At 43.4% G+C, this 18845-nt stretch overlaps 2 protein-coding genes across 7 annotated transcripts; one reads left to right on the forward strand and one right to left on the reverse strand.

Moving 5' to 3' along the window:
- The first annotated feature begins 706 nt into the window (after positions 1-706).
- ccni2 (cyclin I family, member 2) lies at positions 707-3705 on the forward strand. Its single transcript, XM_085935043.1, has 5 exons — positions 707-989; positions 1783-1939; positions 2034-2168; positions 2250-2324; positions 2404-3705. Exons 2-5 carry the CDS (start codon positions 1826-1828, stop codon positions 2626-2628), a joined length of 549 nt encoding a protein of 182 aa, XP_085791169.1. The 5' UTR covers positions 707-989; positions 1783-1825; the 3' UTR covers positions 2629-3705.
- Positions 2386-18659, reverse strand: septin8a (septin 8a). 6 transcript variants are annotated; one of them, XM_085935037.1, is made up of 11 exons: positions 18522-18659; positions 18283-18402; positions 14198-14312; positions 13657-13852; positions 12588-12774; positions 10052-10213; positions 9395-9491; positions 7424-7592; positions 7137-7345; positions 6824-7049; positions 2387-3965 (listed from the first exon to the last, which is right to left on the reverse strand). In XM_085935037.1, the coding sequence occupies exons 2-11, from the start codon at positions 18310-18312 to the stop codon at positions 3800-3802; spliced, it is 1557 nt and encodes a 518-aa protein (XP_085791163.1). In that variant the 5' UTR covers positions 18313-18402; positions 18522-18659; the 3' UTR covers positions 2387-3799. The 6 variants fall into 6 exon arrangements, with proteins under 6 accessions (XP_085791161.1, XP_085791163.1, XP_085791162.1 ...); XM_085935035.1 differs by lacking the exons at positions 18283-18402; positions 18522-18659 and adding an exon at positions 17923-18074 and having other exon boundaries at positions 2386-3965; XM_085935036.1 differs by lacking the exon at positions 18522-18659 and having other exon boundaries at positions 18283-18491.
- Positions 18660-18845: the final 186 nt, after the last annotated feature.

An 18845-nucleotide genomic window follows, 5' to 3' on the forward strand; every position in this document is an offset into this window, starting at 1 on the left:
GAGGCTGGAAATGGGAGTGGATGAAAAAAATAAATAAATATGCCCATAGTCTATATGTCGTGGAAGCAGTGCAGCCAAAAGAAAATGCTTCAAAAATGAAGACAATAGACTATTGGGATAACTAAATTCAGTTTCATGGAACAGTTAAATTTAGGGTTAGTGCTTCTGAAAAGGTATTGCTGCTCAAAACACATTTCATTAAGTCTATTATTGTTATTATGATTATTATGATCATTATGATCATTATTGTGATCTTTTATTAAACCATATTACTGATGTTATGAGGACGCATGGCCATCTGGAGTAGTTTTTGTTTGCAGCCTTGATAGAATTGACTTATTTTCTTATATTTGGTCTTATGTCTTGCCTTTATGCTAAAATGTTTCCATCAATCATTTGCGAAATCACATGATATTGCACAACGCGTTATGTAAATGACTGTTACAGTTTTATGGGAGGTCGTATCTGTGTCTCGGCCTTGAAATGACATAAGCAATACATGTTACATATTAATGTTTAACTTCGTCTGTGTGTTCATTGACTTAAACGTAAACGCATGTTGAGCGGAAGAAAAAAATAATCAATTTTGAGTGTTTTTTCCCCCATTTTGCGCTCCAAAGTCCCGGATGTGTGACCTACTAACATACTTCACGGGGGCGGAGCTCCGGTGTTCAAAACACAGCCTGCTCTCAATCCCTTGGCTTTTTTTCCCCTTCTTCTTCCGGTCTTGTTTGTGCGCTTGTTTTCTTGCAGCTGCCTCTTTGCGTTGTTTCGTTCTGTTATCTTTCTCAAGCGAATGGATGATAAAGCATAGAATGTGGCTGCTCACCGCGAATTACGCACGATATTTACTTCCTAGCATCGCCTTTCTTTGCAGAATTCCGCCTCGGGTTTCTTAATTTTTTTAACAATGGATTAATTTGGAAGAAAAAAAAGGCGTATAAATGCACCCGCCATCGAGGAGATATAGTGTATTTCATCTAGAAGAGGTAAGACTGTCGTAAGGTGCGGAAAAGTAGCAGTATTTGTGTGCATTGTTGTGTACGTGCAGAAGTGCATAACAGCTGCAGTTAGTCGTCCAGTCCGTCCCGCCTCGATTGTTTCTCGCCTTTTCACACACACTGTAAACACAACAATCGACTCCTTTTTTTCGTCTTGCTTTGCTTCTGTTTGCATTGATTGTTCATCGTCTGCGTTGCAAAATGTTGCATTTTCCCGCAGTTACGTCAACGTTTTTGCTTTTTCTACCGTGAATTATAAGCCACGATCATATTTGATGCGTGTTTATAGTATTAGATACACACTCTAAATGACTTTTGTAACTTTGGTGAAAAATGGCAAATATTTAGTGCTTGAACTGAGAAAACTCCACTGCCTATTTTGTAACTGTGGAACAGGGTCGCAGTATTTACCTACTTGCGTTTTTGGTGCTTTTTCTACATGACCACAAGAGGGCACCAAAGATCCAGTTAATAGAAAAGTAGTTGTACTGTTTTAGGATCATAGAAGTACAGTAGACACACAGAAAAGTCACAATTAAGAGTAAATATTTGTATAAAAAACAATATAAATACATGTAAATTTAAAAAAATACATGAAACAAAGTAAACCGCTATGTACCTTTGTTTTGGTTCCAAGTAAAGACTGTTGCGGCTGAAGTATCACCCGATTTAACGGGGTCAGCTTTCTTTACATAACTTGAGGTGTCAACAAAAAGCAGAAGGTGCAGATTTGCTACTGATACAAGATTTGTTTTTTGATTTGACTTTTTACCCCCATCAGGTGCGTGGGCCTCGGCTGTATTGTGGCTCGCGCGCTGCTGGCCATGAAGGGTCCAGGCGTCTCAGAGAATCGCCGCCTGCTCGGCCTGCTGGAGGCGGCGCTGGTGCGAGAAGCGCGTCTCTGGAAGGCCCCCGTCTTCAAGGACGGTTTCATCCAGGTGTGTCTGGCACCTGATCCGAAAGATGAAGACTACTATAAGACTTAATGTCAAACTGAAGCTGAAAACTTTTTCCAACCTTTCATCTTCTAAGGGTGCTGACATCTCGTTGTCCCAACACCAAGACATGATCGTGTGGCTGGGAGACATGAACAGACGCTTCCACTTCTGCCCAGAGACCTTTGCGTTGGGCGTGTGCGTCCTCAACAGGATGCTCTCCACCGTCAAGGTACATGAATGACTCAATTATTATTATCAAAACAAATAGATCACAGATTAAAGGTACTAATTGTGTTTACTTTGCTTGTAGGCACAGCCCAAATACTTAAAATGTATCGCTTTTACCTCACTGGTCCTGGCTGCCAAAATTAACGAGGAAGACGAGGTAATGGGACGCTTAAAAAAAGCACACACACACTTTGACGCTACTTCCAAACAACACTTTAATTTGCGTTGGAAAACAGGTCATAGGTTCGGTCGGCGACTTGGTTGCGCAGAGCGGCTGCAGCTTTTCCACAGCGGAGATTGTTCGGATGGAGCGCATCATTTTGGACAAGCTGCACTGGGACTTGTACACATCCACACCCGTCGACTTCATTCACATTGTAAGATTTGTTATTTTATTTTTTTCCTCTTTTGGATCCCGACCATATATATTTTCACACGCATCCTGTAACCTCAGACAGTGATCGTTTAAATAGATTCACCCACTTGAAGCGATTTGGCTAATCTCGCCGCCGTGCATCCTCAAGAGTTGTTAATCTCCTTAACCTACATTTCCTCCACGAGAATCAAGACAGTGCAGTTGGGAATTTCTTAAAGCCACAACCCCACCAAAACAAATAACTCTTTACCCATCCTAGATGAAAATAATGCCTCTTTACCACTGCATGATATCTACTGTGCTCTGCTTTGTTCATTTGTTTTCTCCATAGCAAAAGAGGAACTACCACTGCTGGTCGGTCAAGTATAATACAACTAGGAGTGACTAAAACAAACACACAGGGCGCCATTAGATTACCCTGTTGTTGCTCAAGTTTCTATCTATTTGAAGATGGAAATTTGTTGTTAGTTAGTCTCATCCAGAGTTGAAGTGGAAAAAAACAAGCGTAGCAAGATAGAACTGTGCAGTGGAAAAGTGGCATTATATCAATGAGGTCATTCCTCAACAGTTTCCTTTAGTTATTACAAAGACTTCAATATAAAGAGACGTAATATAACAATTGAAAAAATAATAATCAAAAATAAAGACATATTTTTTTATATATATATATACTGTTCAAATAAATATATTTAAATAAATACTCTCAACTTAGACCGAACAATATCTTTCCTTAAATTTTTTGCATTGTCAATACAGTCTATGGATAATTTGTCACATTACCGTGACAACAGTGAGACGCTTTTCTCTCCGGGCCGTCTTGAGAAGGCAGAATTCAACAAAGATAATCAAGATTTTCAATCCAAACCCCTTTGAATTCCACTTGAGAGCACAAAGTGAACATGGCTTATTACAACGCAGTCCCTAAAGAGATGAACACCCTTGTAACTTAACCATCCTTGTCCACCCCAGTGAATGTATTTCGATATCCTGACTCAGCTCGGGTGTGACGCCTACGGTCAGAGCACAGAAAAGCACGGCACATACAATACAATACAAACGAGCGCATGAATGAGACCGAAGGTGTGATGAGGTTACGATTGCTCGGTCACACCGACGATGTTCGGTGGGGGGGTCAAGGTCAAGGATGATTACACAGAGACAACAATGACATCATGCGCTTGAATGTCCGTCTTCCTCTCACAGTTCCACGCCCTGCTGGTCTATGGCCATCCTCACCTCATTCCGTCCACGGGCCATCAGAAGAGACCTCCGGGCTTCCAGGTGGCGCTGTGGACCAGGCAGGTGCAGCACTGTATGGCCTGCCACCAACTTTGGCAGTTCAAGGGTTCCACGTTGGCCTTGGCCATCATCACCTTGGAGCTGGAGGCGCTCACACCTGACTGGTTCTCTGTCTTTACAGACCTGCTGAAGGAAGCGCAAGTAAGACAAAAAAAAAAAAAAACAACAACAAAGCAACTTCCAATGGAGATTTTACATGGATGAAATGATGCGGTCAAAAAACAAAATGCTTGGTGTTTATAATAGTCACCTTGACACCAGCCTGCTTTGCTCAAGACATTCATTATGAATTCTTTCCATCAAGGTAGACAGCGTCGAGTTCATCCACTGCAAGGAAATGGTGGACGAGCATCTCCGCAGCCTGGAGTTCGCCCTGCCCGACAACGCGGTCTATATCTTTGACAGCGCCCACATCCACGAGGACAAAGTCCGCCCTCCCTCGCGCCGCCTCCGACGGAGGAGCAAGAAGAGGCCATCCGCGGACCGGTTCCGGGACTCGGATGAGTATTATGACGGTTTAAAGCGCTTGTACGGTGAAGAAACTAGTTCGAAAGTGGAGGGAGGAGGCGTAGGCGGGTTGCCGTTCGATTCCTCGCAGGAGAGCGCCTCGCCGTGCCCACCGCTGCACCCCCCTAGTTAAGCCGCGATACATTTGCATACTGTAATTCCCATCGTTTTGTATACGTTAGAAATGTCGGTGCAATAACGTTTGAAACTTTGACTCCACGTCACATTGAGTTACTGTTTGTCCTTCTTCACTTCCATGTAAATTGAATATGATGCCGCAAGCTGTTGGTTGACTGAAGAGCGGTCCATTTCCTATTTTCTACTTTATTTTAACACGTTTGGTTTTATGTTTGCCACAAAAAGATTTTACTTTGTGTGAAAACATTTCTTGAGGGGGGGGCCATGTGTTTGAGGTGAGGAATGTTTTTATTTTATTTGAGTCCTTTTGGGAGTTTAAATCCTGATTTTGTTTGTTCATGAAGCGCCACGGTAGCACTTTTCAAAGGACTTTTAAAAGTTTTTATTTAATCATATTTACTTTAACTAATGCCAACCATTTCTTTCCAAAAAGCTTTAATTTTATAACTTACTGCTGCGACTGATTTTAATTCATTCTTCCTTCCACTTGTGTTGATTTTCCTAAGCACCCCAGCCAAAATCATGTGATTAGCAACCGCAACACTCATGTTGTTGTTAATGCTTCTACTTTGGGATTGAAATGTCCTATTTTATTTCGCTAAAGCGCTCTCATTATGTTACTTGCACACACAAAAAGATGTTCTACTGAAGTCTCACAATTTCCTGATCTGGTTGTTTTTGTATACAAAGTGGTTACTGTTCTCACAATGGAGCGACCGGTGTTCTTCCTCACATCCCCAGGCAGCTATACTCTCTCTATCTTTGTTTTGTCTGTACAACACAATAAAGATACAAGCTCCAGAGTCAAATATGTTTTGGTGTTTTTAGTTTCGTACATATTTCAAATGACGCTTAGTAATCGAAATAGATTTTTTTTTTTTAATTCACCACCTTTGGCTCACTAAAATATGCAACATTGTGGGACGGCTGTGTGAGGGAGGGGGTAGTTTAATGTTTGCATTTATTTCCAACGACAGTAAACACAGCTGCTCTGGTTCTTCGGCAAGTTCAGGCTTTGAGGTTTTCCTGTGTGTGTGTGTATTTACTTGCTTCCTCTACTGTTTACGATAAGTTTCAGCTCCATTACTTATGGACTTGTTCCAAGACAATACTCCCAATACACTTTTGCATAGTAGGTCGAGTAAGCTCTAACAATATTCACATACACTGAACTAATATGAAAAGAAAAATTATAATAAGCACACACCCCTACATTGTTAGTTACGCTGCAGTACCAAACAGATTCAGACTGTTCATGAGTGGGTATGAATCTTCGGTGTGTGTGTGTGTTGATTAAAAAAAAAAAAAAGACAAAATAAAAATCACAAAATATTCATATAAAGTGTCCCAAAATAATAATAATAATAACAAAGAAGGGAAAATCCTGAAAGAATGATGGCCATTGTTGTCAAAGTGAACACTCTCACCATGCTTGACCGCGTCATCATCATCATCATTGGTCCATGTGCACAATGTCAAGATGGAATGTCAAAACTCAAAGAAAAATGGTGTTGTCGTTCTTGTTGTGATGGAGGACAAATCCGTGGTCATGTGCGGGGAGGGGGAAACGCCAGCCATAAATTAACTGAAAATAAACAAAAACAATGAAACAAAAACAAAATGTGATTAAATAAAAACAAACACATTGCGGAGGAGAAATAAAATGTGATGAGGAAGAAAGGGCAAAATGAATGATTGAAATCATTAAAAGGATGGGTGCAAAAAATATGGAAGCTCACTAGGGGGAGCCACATGCTAGCACATAGTCAGCCGTTATTAACCGCTAGAGATTAGACAGACGCTGATCTAAAGCCAGATGAGCTTGCAAAGCTCACCATCACTTCAAATTACAATCAAGTCGACATGTTTGGAAGCAAATGACATCCTTTGTGCACCCAAAACATCACGAATAGAAAAACTGCACCGCATTTAAAAAAAAAAAAAAAGGTCACAAACTGACAAGGTGGCTCACTGGAAAATGATTATGATCACAAACGAGAAAATCTTGTTTGGTAGTTGGATGTGGACATATGATAAGAAGCGCGGCACGCATGGGCAAAGGCTCATGCCACACCGTGTGCTAAGTTTGAGTGGACCGGGCGCGTCTCCTAATAATTAGAGCGAGGAAGGAAAGAGCAAGTGGACAGGAAGCGGGGTCACAGAAGCGAGAGCTTCCCTTTGCACATCCTAAGAGGCCTTCTATGGAAATTACAATGTCTGGTCAACTCACACAGGCCATTTTGGGGATTCTAATGTGAGGTTATGAAGAGAGGAGATGCTCATGGGTAAATAGAAAAGAAGGTAACGAAGAACGACAGGAGAGGGAGTGTGCTTACTTTTTCTTATCCTTGTCTTTCTTGAGCGGCTGGGATAGGGAGAGCGTCTCGGCAGCCACCTTCCTCCTGTTGAAGGCGTTCATCTCCTCCTCGAGGTCCCGCCGCTTCTCCTCCACTTTCCTCTTCTCCTCCTGGTGCATGCGCTTCAGCTGCTCAAACTTGTCGTGAAGCTGCAGGAGACGAGCCAATCCATAAGGAAGGTGAGTACAATGGGGGAGGAGGGAGACTATATGGACAAAAGTATTGGAACACATCATTTTGCCTCCAGCTATTTTCAACCTTTATCAAAATTGTGAGCTCACTGTTGGCTCACATTGATCACTTTTGACTGGTGATGATGTCATTGAGTGACTCCGTTGCTTGCTTGCTGGTTTAAGATGACCACTGACCTCTCTTTCCTTCTCTTTCAACTCTGCTTCAGTCTCCTTGACTTTGTTGACAAACATTTGTCGCATTTCTTCCTCTTTCCTCTGCAGGTCTCCCAAGAACTCCTTCCTTTTGGCTTCATAAGTCTCCTGCAGACTGCGAAGATGACACGGCAGAAATAAATTAAATACAGCCTTAAAGGGTCCCCCCCCCCCCCCTCTCTCCCTCCAGAACCTGAAGGGCTGGCTGTCTGGGTCGGTGTCTTTGAAGCCCATCTCCTCCAGCTTGCAGCGTCGGTACAACTCGTAATGGCGGGCGTGCGTCTGCTCCCTCAAATCTTCCATGTTGACTCGAATCAGCATCTCCCGCAGCTTGACGAAGTCGCAGTGGCTCTCGTTCTCCACTTGAAGGGGGAAGAAGAAGAAAAAAAAAAAAAGGACATGCTGCATTTTATCACTAGCCTTTTATTATTGCACCACGCGTCTTCAATTGGAATAGTTCATGTTTTTCATATCATTCCAAAAATGAGCTTGTGCCAGTAAAGGCCTCCGCCTTTATGAAGTTAATAAATACCCCCGGCTACTATTTGGGTAAATTCAGTGCCTATATTTGAGAATCAGCACCTTGGCGCAACAAAAGTGAAATGACACTGTGGTTTTATTGGCAGGCCTTTGCTCCCGGCTTGCATTTTCCATCGCATTCCAACAGCCCATCTGTCACCCTGTGGCCCTCCTTTCCTCTACATTTCAGTCAAAAAAAAAAACCACCATCATAAAACCATCTCCAAAAGGAATGCAAAGACAACATTGTCTATAATTCACACCCAAAAAAATCCATTAGTCATGAGTTGAAATCTCCCCAATCCTCGACATCACAGAAAAAAAATGGGGATAGAAATGCAGATGAGTTGCAAAATAGAACAAACCATAACGAAGCAATTGTTTTGTGACCTATTTTAAGCACAACTGGATTAAGCTTAATTGGCAAGATGCTGTGAGGGTGACTTTGTCCTCACGAATGGCGTGCTCAAGCAGCAAACAAAGTTCCGAAACAGACGCGATTCTCTTGGCCTGCCCTGTGCTCTTCATTTCTATCATTCTATTTGTGCTGACCACAAGCTTGCACGCACACACAAACTGCAAACAGAAGCATGCAAACACACAGGAGAGAGCAAGAGACTGCTCACAGACAAAAAAAAAAATGGCAGCTAAGTGCCTAATAGTTTCCACGTTTGCATACAACACACTCAAGTACGGGTGAACAAATAGCTGAGAAAACATCTGGAGCTCAGAGATAACATTCTTAAAGGGAAACACGCACATACACTAACAAGAAAGCCAGTCAACAGTCCTTCCGGAAATATTTCTCATGGCTTCTTGCGGAGGTTAGCAGAACGCATCTATATGACATTTGCCTTGCACACATTGTTCTCATCGCACAGACTCTCCATTCACATCATCTTTCCTTGTATGAAATGTGTTTGATGAGGGTTGAGTCATATGTTTGCTCGCTACGTTAAAAATAAAAATGAAGGCATTTTTGCAAACCGGATGACTCAATCAAACAAATAGCCAATATTTTCAGATTGAATTTCATATTCAACTGCTTACTTGAACCTAAGGGAAAGCTAAAGAATCATGGCATGTGCACAAAATGTCTCCGCTGCTCATCCCCCGATGAGTGTTGAGCCCGTCACTCAGCATGAAGTCAAAATCACAGCTGTAGGCGTTGTGCAAAAATATCCTTCACATAATAATGTCCCTCTGTTAATATGCAACGTTTCACACCAGAGGCGCTCTCCTTCCTACTGTAAGTGCATTTTCCAATTTTGATAACCTTGTGAGACACGGAATGGTCACAATCCACCCAGACTGTTTTAAAACTCCTCTTTGACGACTTTAACATGTTTATTATTGTGGTTGCTGTGTGCCGTGGTTTGGAACGCCACTTGCATCTCTTGAAATGATTTGCACTACAGGAGTCCATAATTAGCACATTTTAAATTTAGTTGTAGTGTCGCCATAACAACAGGAAAAGCAAAATTAATAGCAGACTGGAAGGAGTCTATATCGCTACTGAGCATTTCCGTCAAGGCAGACAAAAAGGAAAATGCTGACTATTAGTTTGGCACTAGAATGTTTTTTTTATTCGTTTTTCTTCTTCTTCAAATTTGAATTACTTTGCACAGTGCTTGTGCACGCTCACCTTGCACGACCCCCCATGGGTACTGCCTGGCCCTCACTGTTTTGTTCCCAACTTTCACTTCTTCCACGCTTCCCACCACGGCAAAGGGCAGATGAGCCTGTAGACACAGCACAAGTCGTTGATGTCAGTCCAAAGCCGTAACTCACATGTTGTCTACTTCAGAAATACACTGGTTCAAAAAAAAAAGAGAGCCAACAATATAGAGACTGTCGAACAGCAGCAGGAGTTTCTCATTTAGCCCACAGGAGAAAGCGTGTGGTCATGTGAGTTCTGTTCTGTTCTTCATGTGGCTCAGTGAGGTTTCGCCGTTTGGATTCAAAGCTATGCTAGCCGTGCCTAACGCGCAACCCCAAAAATTAGGTAGCGAGTTGACGGCCGCTGGCTGCCTGGTTTTGGTTTACTGGTAGTGATGTCACACGCTGCGAATAGATGGAGGGAAAGTAGGCCAGGATGAGCCAGATGTCAAACCAAATGCAGCTTTATTTATCCAAGGGGGAATTTTACAAGCTGCGCAGCATTCTAGTTTTTCCAAGTGTTTTTACTCTGAGGCAAGCAATGTTTATGAAAAAAAAGAAAAGAGAAAAAAAAAAAAAGGAGAGATTTCTATGTAAATGATAATGTGAGAATACATTTGACTCAAAGTTCGCAAACACTTACATTCATGGAGGAGTTGATCTCGCTGACAGCTTCGTCATCCGTCGGGAATTGATAAATCTGGACGCCGTTGCTCACCAGCTCGCTCATAATCTTGATTTTGAATTTATGGAGTTCGCTCTTGGAGATGGTATCAGCTTTGGCGATGATGGGAATAATGCTGACCTGTGTGTGTGTGTGGTGCGAGGGGGACAGATAGCGAAAAAATGTAAACACACAAGAAGTCTGCACAGAAATAAAAATCTGATGAGTGTCATTTCTGACAAGACGTTTGCATGCATCAACCTTAACTGCAAAGGGGAATTACACAGAACATACATTTACTTCCCTTGGTCACAGGGCCACAAACCAATGTGCAGTGAAGCACAGTAAACAAGCTAAGTCAGACATCACGACACGCACGTAAACAAATCCTGATTGTAAAAACAAACTGGGCTTCATCTCAACAAATCTCCCCACTGGGACGGCGACAGAGTTTCCCACAGAGTCGCACATTAGTGCGCCTCGGAACAAGAGCCGACGCTTCTCGGGAGTCACATTACAAGCGCTGCAAATTTCCCCGGATCATTAATTTACAGCAGGGCGCCGTGCTTAAACCCTTGGTACACTTTATTTATTGTGATACAATGGCAGTTTTAAAAATAAAAAATGGTTTGGAGTAGTGACAATAGATGAACGCGTGGAAGCAGACATTCTGGATTTTGGTAGCATGAACCACACCCTCACACTCAAGACTCATTGGTTCCCCAAAAATAAACAAGCATATTTGGCTCAACCAAAAAAAACAATAACTCGCCTGCGACTTCACCCTGACACAACAAAACGGAAACGATCAATAAAGAGCCATCTTGAAGGTTAGTAGAGGAAAAATGGTTCCCTTAAAAAGACTCCCTGTTATTTAAGAACAAAAATAGGCTCATTGAAAAACAAAAAGATGATCTCGTGTTCCTGCTTTCAAGCAGAACGCTTGGCTCAGGATGGAAGGGAAGTGCAAGTTTTATACTGCGCTAATGAGGGAGGGAAAAAAAACACCATTGTCTTGCTTTGACAGCAAATTGTACAGACCACAAAGGGAAAGCTGTTAATGGTCCACTTTCCCTGTTCTTCCTGGTTTGACAGGAGATTCGGGTCTGCTTAGCGTCTCCATTCAAGCACATAATCGTTACAGTGGAAACACGCGACAATAAAAATGTGTATTTTAGTTTTTAATTCATTTCCATGTACTACAATTGTAGTACAAAGTGAGGCACATCTATGACACCATTCACCCAGTTTGCTTCTAAATCTGAATTAATCCGAAGATGACCGGGGAGCAGAGCAGAATCAAAATTGTCATTTCGTTACAACAGTAACTTGTGACGATAGACGGCCGTAAGCAAATTTCTTTGTAATCATAGGTCAACATATGTTCATCTTAAACACTTGATGAATGGCTCCTTTATTTTCAGAGAAAATGTCAGGCATGAAAAAGTGCCACGGCCCCGCCGACCGAGTTCACTCAACACCGACTCGCTTTCACATGAAACGATATTTATCTTTGGCATTGTGGGGAAAATAGTGCGACGAGGTTAGAGTGGGTCTCTGTGGACACCCGCTCGGCCAGAAACAATAAGAACACACTCGCGTTTGGCAATCCGATGAGATGAGATCCAACGTCTATGCATTTTTCTCTCTCTCGCAATAAAAAGTCCTTTAAAAGCAAAATTTGGCTGCGGAATCGAGTCATTGTTTTAAATAGCTTCATTTGGCAGAAGAGCGCAGCCATGCGCTAATAGCTGAAGTACGCCAGCCGGTTTTGGTCACAAGCGGACCATTTGCTTTTTTTCGAGATTTATTAATGCTGCCTCTCGTGAGAGACGGGGATAAATCTACCACTTGCGTAAATCAGCATTAGGTTATACGTGTATGCGCTTAAGTAACCATTTTGTGCTGTATTTCAGTTTCCAACAAGGGTGGTGTGGAAAAACATGATAATGTTTCTTGAATTATGTAGGAGGTTGTTTTTTTTCCCCCTCCCCTTGCTTCCTTTTTTCCATGCTGCATTCTCTGTGGCTGTGGTGGTCAAGAGACAGATGCATTTCGATTCATCATTGTAATAAAAGAAACATGATGGATTCAAAAGGGACACCTACAGGTCTTTCCCAAAACTCCCCCGATCCACAAGATCTTAAATGCCCAAATCATTTTTTTACTGAAATGGGTCCGTCAAAAAAAAAAAAAAAAGTACTCTCCCGAGGGACATACTAAATTTATTGGGGGGAAAAAAAAAGTCTGCATAACAACTGAACAAATTGTCTTTGGGGCTGCTTATAACTTCCTCTGAGATTTGGTTTTCAACTGGCTCAACTGTTACCTTCCTAAGTGGAAGCTTGCAGTTTGACTTGTATTTATTTGAGTGAAAGAGTGAAACCAACACCAAGGCAAAGAGCTTAAGGGGATGAAATCCACACCGCTCTTAGTGAAAGGGCATCGGGTTTGTACCACACCGATACTTGAACTCGCTAACAATGGGTGACTAAGACTGGTTTGGCCAGGTTACCTTGCTGTCGAGTTTCTTCATGGTCACCAAGTCCAGGGACTTGAGCGAGTGTCCCGTTGGGGCGATGAAGTAGAGGCAGATGTGGATCCTGGTGTCGTGGTAGTTGAAGAGCGAGCGCTTAATCTTCAGCTCTTCCTGCAGGTAGTTTTCAAATTGAGTGTCGATGTAGTCCACGATGGGCTTGTAACTGGAAGTCAGAAACAGGCGTTGGTTCATTTGTGCTGGTGCGAAATGCAAGTTGTCACCAGGGTTGCTTGTGTGCGTGTGATCCAGCTTTTTTGCCACCATCTCAACTTGAGGCTGAGTGTTGTATGAGACTTGTGTTGTTTTACCCTCCGATTCCTCTCTCGCAGACCCTGAAGGGGACTTACAGCTACCCCAGCGACCGCAGTGGGTATAATTAGGCGGTAGTTACTCAGTCTAATCAAATCACGAGCGCTGAAGTCAAAAAGAAAATCTGCCTCAAGATAATGGAACAGTTGAATGGATTTGGAATTTGAGCAACATTTGCTAGAACATTTTATGTGCGAGTTTGGCAATGACCTACTATTTAACACAGTTGATAAAGGTGGCAGTTTGTACAGTTATTTCCGGGCAAATAGAATATTTGACTCGATTAGTTACCCGCCCCCCACATGCTTCTATGATTGTTTGTGGAATGCGCCGTCGCTGACCTTTCGACGTGCATCTGCCGCGCGCGGCGGGGTCTGGCCTTCAGCGGGCCACTTTCATGTGGCCTGCAGACGAGGCGGCGTTCAAAGGGCGTGAGAATGCCGCTAGTTGGTCGGGTTCCAATTCTTAGCGGAGGAGTCGGACTCTCGGCGAAATGTAAAGACTTCCTCCCTACCGCTTTCTTTGTATACTTTCAGTCCCGAAGGGGAAAGAAAAATGCGCGGGAACGTGCACTGATTTGAGGTCTGCTTTTCTCATCTGAATGCTGAACATTAAGCTAACGTGGCAAGCGTTCAAGCAAAATAGTCGGTGAAGGAATTAAAACGTGTCGATGTCCAAATATGCTGCCAGATTTTCTCTTTCCTATTGGGAATCGAGGTCTGCCGGTGATCCTCACCTGTCATCTTTGTTGATCTGGTCCCCGAAGCCGACGGTGTCCACAATGGTGAGTTTGAGGTGAACGTTGCTCTCCTGCAAATCGTACGTCCGCGGGCGCAGGTAGACGCCATTCTGGTAGTGGCTGGCCTCCTCGTTCTCAAACATGGTGTTGAAGAGCGTGTTCATTAGAGTCGACTTGCCGATGCCCGTCTCCCCTGAGGACGTTCGGAAGTAACGTGAGGTAATACAGAGCAACACAGAAATCAATAGCTCACAGGGGATCAATAAGTCTGCTGACTACTCAGACATGGTCTTTAACGTCACTCAATGTGAACGGACAGCTGAGAGTCGAGAAGTGTTACGAATGGTACTGTGCAACAAAAATGCCAACACTTTTAAAATGGTTGTGATCGTATCACCATTTCTCAGGAAGCATATAAGCTTACGTTGCAAAATACCGCGAGCGTTTTTTGTGCATTTTGCATGAGGGTTGAGAATTTCGTTTTATGTTTGTGTCATAAATGAAAGATGCACTTCAAGGTACAACCGCATTGACTTACCTACGCAGAGTATATTAAAGCAAAAACCCTGTGTGACCGATTTGCTGACCAGTTGGTCAGGGAGGCTGTCAAATCCAACATGGCCGCCCAGATTGAGGCTGCGCTTCTCTTCGTTCTGTGGGACATACACAAAAAAAACAGAAGATTTTTAAGCGAGCTCAAATATCACATAGTACGCTGTTCAAGTTATGACGGAAACTTTGAGACAGTCCGTAAGTAAGCACAGAGGGAGCGCTACAGATGAGAAGCTCGAGATGAAAGCTGCGACTCGCTCAGCGCCGCTCATCTGGCCCAGCCACCAAAACGGCTGCATTCTTCAAAGCTGATGTCACGGCCGGGGGCCTGAGAGCAGAACTCGGCGAGACGTGACCGCATCGGCAACCTTTGCATACAAATTTATCATAAACCTTGAACTGAAGGTACACGGTTGTGAAGCACAACAGTCGAAAGGTTTATGGGAGGAAGTGCTGGCTGGAATGAACAGTCAAAGGTCATTCATCCATGGAGAAAGAAGAGTTCCCAAGCCAATGTATGGACAACAGGAAATGGCTGCAGGGAGGGGCCGCAGGTGGCTCCCGGTGAATTAGTGCGGAAATTACAAGACAAAGGTTAAAGCCTCTATCATGTGTGGTTGACCAGAAACAACAAAATTAAACATAAGCAGAGAATAATAGAAATTGATGTTTGGTCAAACAACAAATACAGTTCACTGCGGCGTCATTTATTGACCAGCGCAAGCACATCTGATTAGGTGCGGTTTTCTTTGCTTTATTTCATTGGCCCCGTTCATTTCAAACATTCCTGTTTTCCGTAAAACCACGACAGACCTTTTGGCTAGCCTTTATCAGACTTGGTCGAGATAATAAACTGCTTACGTTGGTGGTAACTAAATTATTTATTTCAGGGCACAATAAAAGGGTGTAAATGGCATGACTTAGCTCCAGAGAGCATTTGAGGTTGAATAAACACATGATGATGACCAACGGTGACAAAAGCAGAAGCACGCAAACATTTTGCAAGTTCCAACGTTGCCCGGGTGATTTGCTTTGACTTGTCAGGGAACGTCAACATAGGCTGTTGGGGGACATTTTACATTTAGGCGAGTAAGATACACACAATTTAAAAATCAGTTCCGATACTCAAAAATGTCCTCCTTATATAAGTCGCAATTCTTTTCCAAGGCTTACTCCAGAGCAGTCTGATGTGGCTGCTTAGCAAGGTGGAAAATAAAGCCCAACTGGACCGCAACAGGAGCAGCATGGGGTGTCAAGAGCAGATGTCGGATGGGGATTGAGGGGGTGGGGGGGGTCTAGAGACCCTCAGGATATAACTCAAGCGAGTGAGATGAAGTCGCCACCTGATAAGCCCTCTTTTCATTCAAGGACAAATCACTTCACATATGGCGTTACTAATGAATGATGACGGACAGGAACGTCCACGTCATTCCGGATGTTAGGCGCTTTGTGAGTTCGTACAATACGGAGAATGATGGGGAGGACACCAAACCATTTTTGTCTGCCAAACGACTCAAGTGTCCTCCCTTCCTGTTCCCCAATTCTCACGCGTCGTCACCGAGCCTGCTCGCTCATCTGCGGCCCAAAGGAAAGACAAAATAAATGAGTGAGGGGGGATTGTTTAACCAGACGTGTTTATCTTAGTGAGACTTTGCAGACACTATCGCCTAACTGGAACAGATGAAAGCGCACACATCATGAGCAAAATGCTTCATTGAACTTCTCAATGCTCACCTTAAACAATGCACTTAAAGAAAAAAAAAACGGCAATCACGCAGAAAATAGTGCATTTTACGAGACAGGATTGATTGGCTGAGGAAGATGAGATTGTACGGCTCAGAAGCCAAAAAAGCATATGGAAAAGATTGAATGGGAAAATATGCGAGCGCACGCAGTCTTCCAATTGTCCTCAATGATGAAGAAAAAAAACATTCATATCCAAGCGCCAAATCAAATATTTGAATGATCTACTGACTAGTGAAGGAATCCAACATACAGGTCTTTAACCTGCCTCAAAAGTCAAACGCCTCCAAACTTGTACATATTTTTCTTCAACTAAAAAAAAAAAAAAAATGCATCTTGGAATTTTTAAAAGTTCCTAGTCAACCTTATCTTGAGGTCTGCTTCTAATTATCAGCGCCCCTGACCTTTTCTATACATAGCTCATTCACGTAACGGCATCGCAGCGCCCGATGTGGTTCTTCATGCGCAACGTTGACTGACAAACTGGCCTGCGGGCACTTGTGGCATGTTAGCTCTATACGCAGCATAATACATCACTGATGACACACTGCATCCGCCATGCAGCGCATGGCATCTGACCCCAACAATAATGAAGTCTCTGAGAATTCATCGTTGAATAAATACAACGTGGTGAGCAGGCGGAGGAGGTGTTGCGAGCATCTTGTGGCGTGGCATGGCATGACATGACTCCACTGCTTGCTCAGGGTTGTTCATGACAAGAATTCCAGATTGCATGCGGGCCTAACGGGCAGAGACACAATGGTCTTCGGGGTCACTAAGCGCACTATGTTGTAGGGCTTTTCCTTATATAACAACCATGCTCAGGGGCTGGAGAGTGTGGCTGGGTCAAGACCCTCCGTGCACTCAAGCGATATTTCAAATGAGCAAGATAAGGGTTATGGTAAACTCAGATGCAAATTATTCTGAAAGCTTGACATGTTTTTGTATTCAAACATCACCGGAGGGCTTTAAATGAGCAACGTGCTGTTATGCATTCGACCCGAATCAATGAGCGAAAACAACAGTCGCAGGGTGATTCGCCGCATCGATCGCCCGGCGTGGCCTATAAAGTTACGCCGGAGCTCCCCGACGTGTGCCAATGACACAGCCTCGTCAATAGCCGCGTGCCCCCGCGTTTGTTCAATATGGTCTCACTTTGTGCCCGAAAAGAGACAGGAAGTCAGTCGGGGCCCCAGCTGTGCAGCCGCTACCGCTGGCCTGCTGCTCTGCATTCTCAGCATTCCCCACCCATAATCAATGCCCCAATTTCATACTCCAAAATCAGAGTCAGCAATACTGTGCATGTATGTGTGTGTATTCGAAACTCAGCAGCACACACTACTTTTGATCCTGTTCCTTTTTTATAAAGACAGACGTGTGTTGCACAAACAAGGAGTAGACCAGATCTTCTTCCTCTTAATCCCTTTATCCTTAACACTCACTCCAATCTACCATCCACAAGCATGCATTAAAACTTGAAAACTTTATTTAGTGCCACACAGAGACGAGACAATGTTATTGAAATAAAAAAACGAATAGGAAGTCATAACGTTCATGTACCACAGTTAAAAATGATCACAGAACTAAAGTTGCAAAGTTCCAAAAATAATGTCACTGGGGGGGACATCATAAAGTTGAAGTCAGACTGTTACTTTCAAAACTTTTGAGAATAAAGTTGTAGGAATTCATGTTCTCAGATTAAACTATATTACAAGAATAAAATGGAGATGCTACGTCATTATATCAATGTCAATACTTGGTCAACTATTATCATTCCGTGATTATTTCCATGAATGTGTCATGCAACTGCAGTTGATTTACGCTATATGAAATATTTCAGATACATTCCTGTTTTAAGACAAACTGAGACATGCACAAATACCATTGCATTTTGACACGTTTTAGTCAAGAACTTGCATCGTGATGATGCACTTTAGCTGCAGCCACATGCAAAATTGACTCTTTTACCTGCTTAGCTCGCTGAAATTTGTCATGAATTCCATCCATTTCTTTAACAAACACCCACGCCAACCCAACACACGTGGTATGCAAATATGGAAAGACACTAACAGGGGAAATTTGAGTGGGGGGAAAAAATCACTTTAAAGAGGAGTCATTTGTTTGGATTAACCTGCTTCCACTTGTACCGTACGGTGGGCTGAGCCCCTATAGCAGCCGCGCATTGGAGGCTCCTAAGGCGGAGGAGAGGCTTAGCCACACGCCCGCTAACACTCTCCGTAAATCACTATCACGACCGTTGTTTTTTTTCCCCCATGGATCTAGAAAAAGAAGACGACGACACCACCCTGGAAGTGGTGCTTCACTCACCGAAAACACGTCCACGTCCGTTGCAGCCATGGTGCGGAATGTTTGGGCGTGCTGCTGAGGGAGGCGAAGTGAGCGAGTAGCGGGGGACGAAAGGGGAGCTGCCCTCGTCTCTCGCTACTGCTGCTGACAGGGGAGGAAGAAAGAGGAGAAATAAGAGGCAAGAGAATTCACGCCAGCGTCACTCCTGCGTCGCTGCGACAAGATATCATCTCCATTTCCGCCTCGAGTATCACACTCACCTCACCCTCAATATAAATAAGTCATTCCAATTAATGACTAATGAAAGTGTTAGATTGGTCTTTATATCATAATCGGATATTTGAAATTATTTTATTGGTTAGTCTTTAGGAAAGCAGTGCACGATGGGAACGTTCTCTGTCCCAACATGGCGTCACGTCAGACACTCCGCGTCCAAAAAGAATGTGAGAAACGCTGCCTACTGCAAGCCACGACAGGAGCTGGAGAAATATGTGTCACTGGGGGACATTTGAGCAACCGCTTACAACTCAGGGTTGTATACAAGATGTGATGTTTTTGCAAAACTGGTCATGTAAAAAAAAGCC

This window comes from Syngnathus leptorhynchus, chromosome 17, assembly GCF_054491065.1.
Source record: "Syngnathus leptorhynchus isolate UIUO chromosome 17, UIUO_Slep, whole genome shotgun sequence".
In the NCBI taxonomy this organism is placed as follows: Eukaryota; Metazoa; Chordata; class Actinopteri; order Syngnathiformes; family Syngnathidae; genus Syngnathus; species Syngnathus leptorhynchus.

What these genes read in the sequence shown, in the direction of transcription:
- ccni2 (XM_085935043.1), top strand. Translation starts at nt 1,826, where the DNA reads ATGAAGGGTCCAGGCGTCTCAGAGAATCGCCGCCTGCTCGGCCTGCTG. An exon ending in TCAAGGACGGTTTCATCCAG is followed by an intron (nt 1,940 to 2,033) that starts GTGTGTCTGGCA and finishes TCATCTTCTAAG; the next exon opens with GGTGCTGACATCTCGTTGTC. An exon ending in AAATTAACGAGGAAGACGAG is followed by an intron (nt 2,325 to 2,403) that starts GTAATGGGACGC and finishes GTTGGAAAACAG; the next exon opens with GTCATAGGTTCGGTCGGCGA.
- septin8a (XM_085935035.1), bottom strand. Translation starts at nt 17,961, where the DNA reads ATGGATGGAATTCATGACAAATTTCAGCGAGCTAAGCAG. An exon ending in AGATCAACTCCTCCATGAAT is followed by an intron (nt 9,492 to 10,051) that starts GTAAGTGTTTGC and finishes CTGTGTCTACAG; the next exon opens with GCTCATCTGCCCTTTGCCGT. An exon ending in AAAGACAAGGATAAGAAAAA is followed by an intron (nt 3,966 to 6,823) that starts GTAAGCACACTC and finishes TTCCTTCAGCAG; the next exon opens with GTCTGTAAAGACAGAGAACC.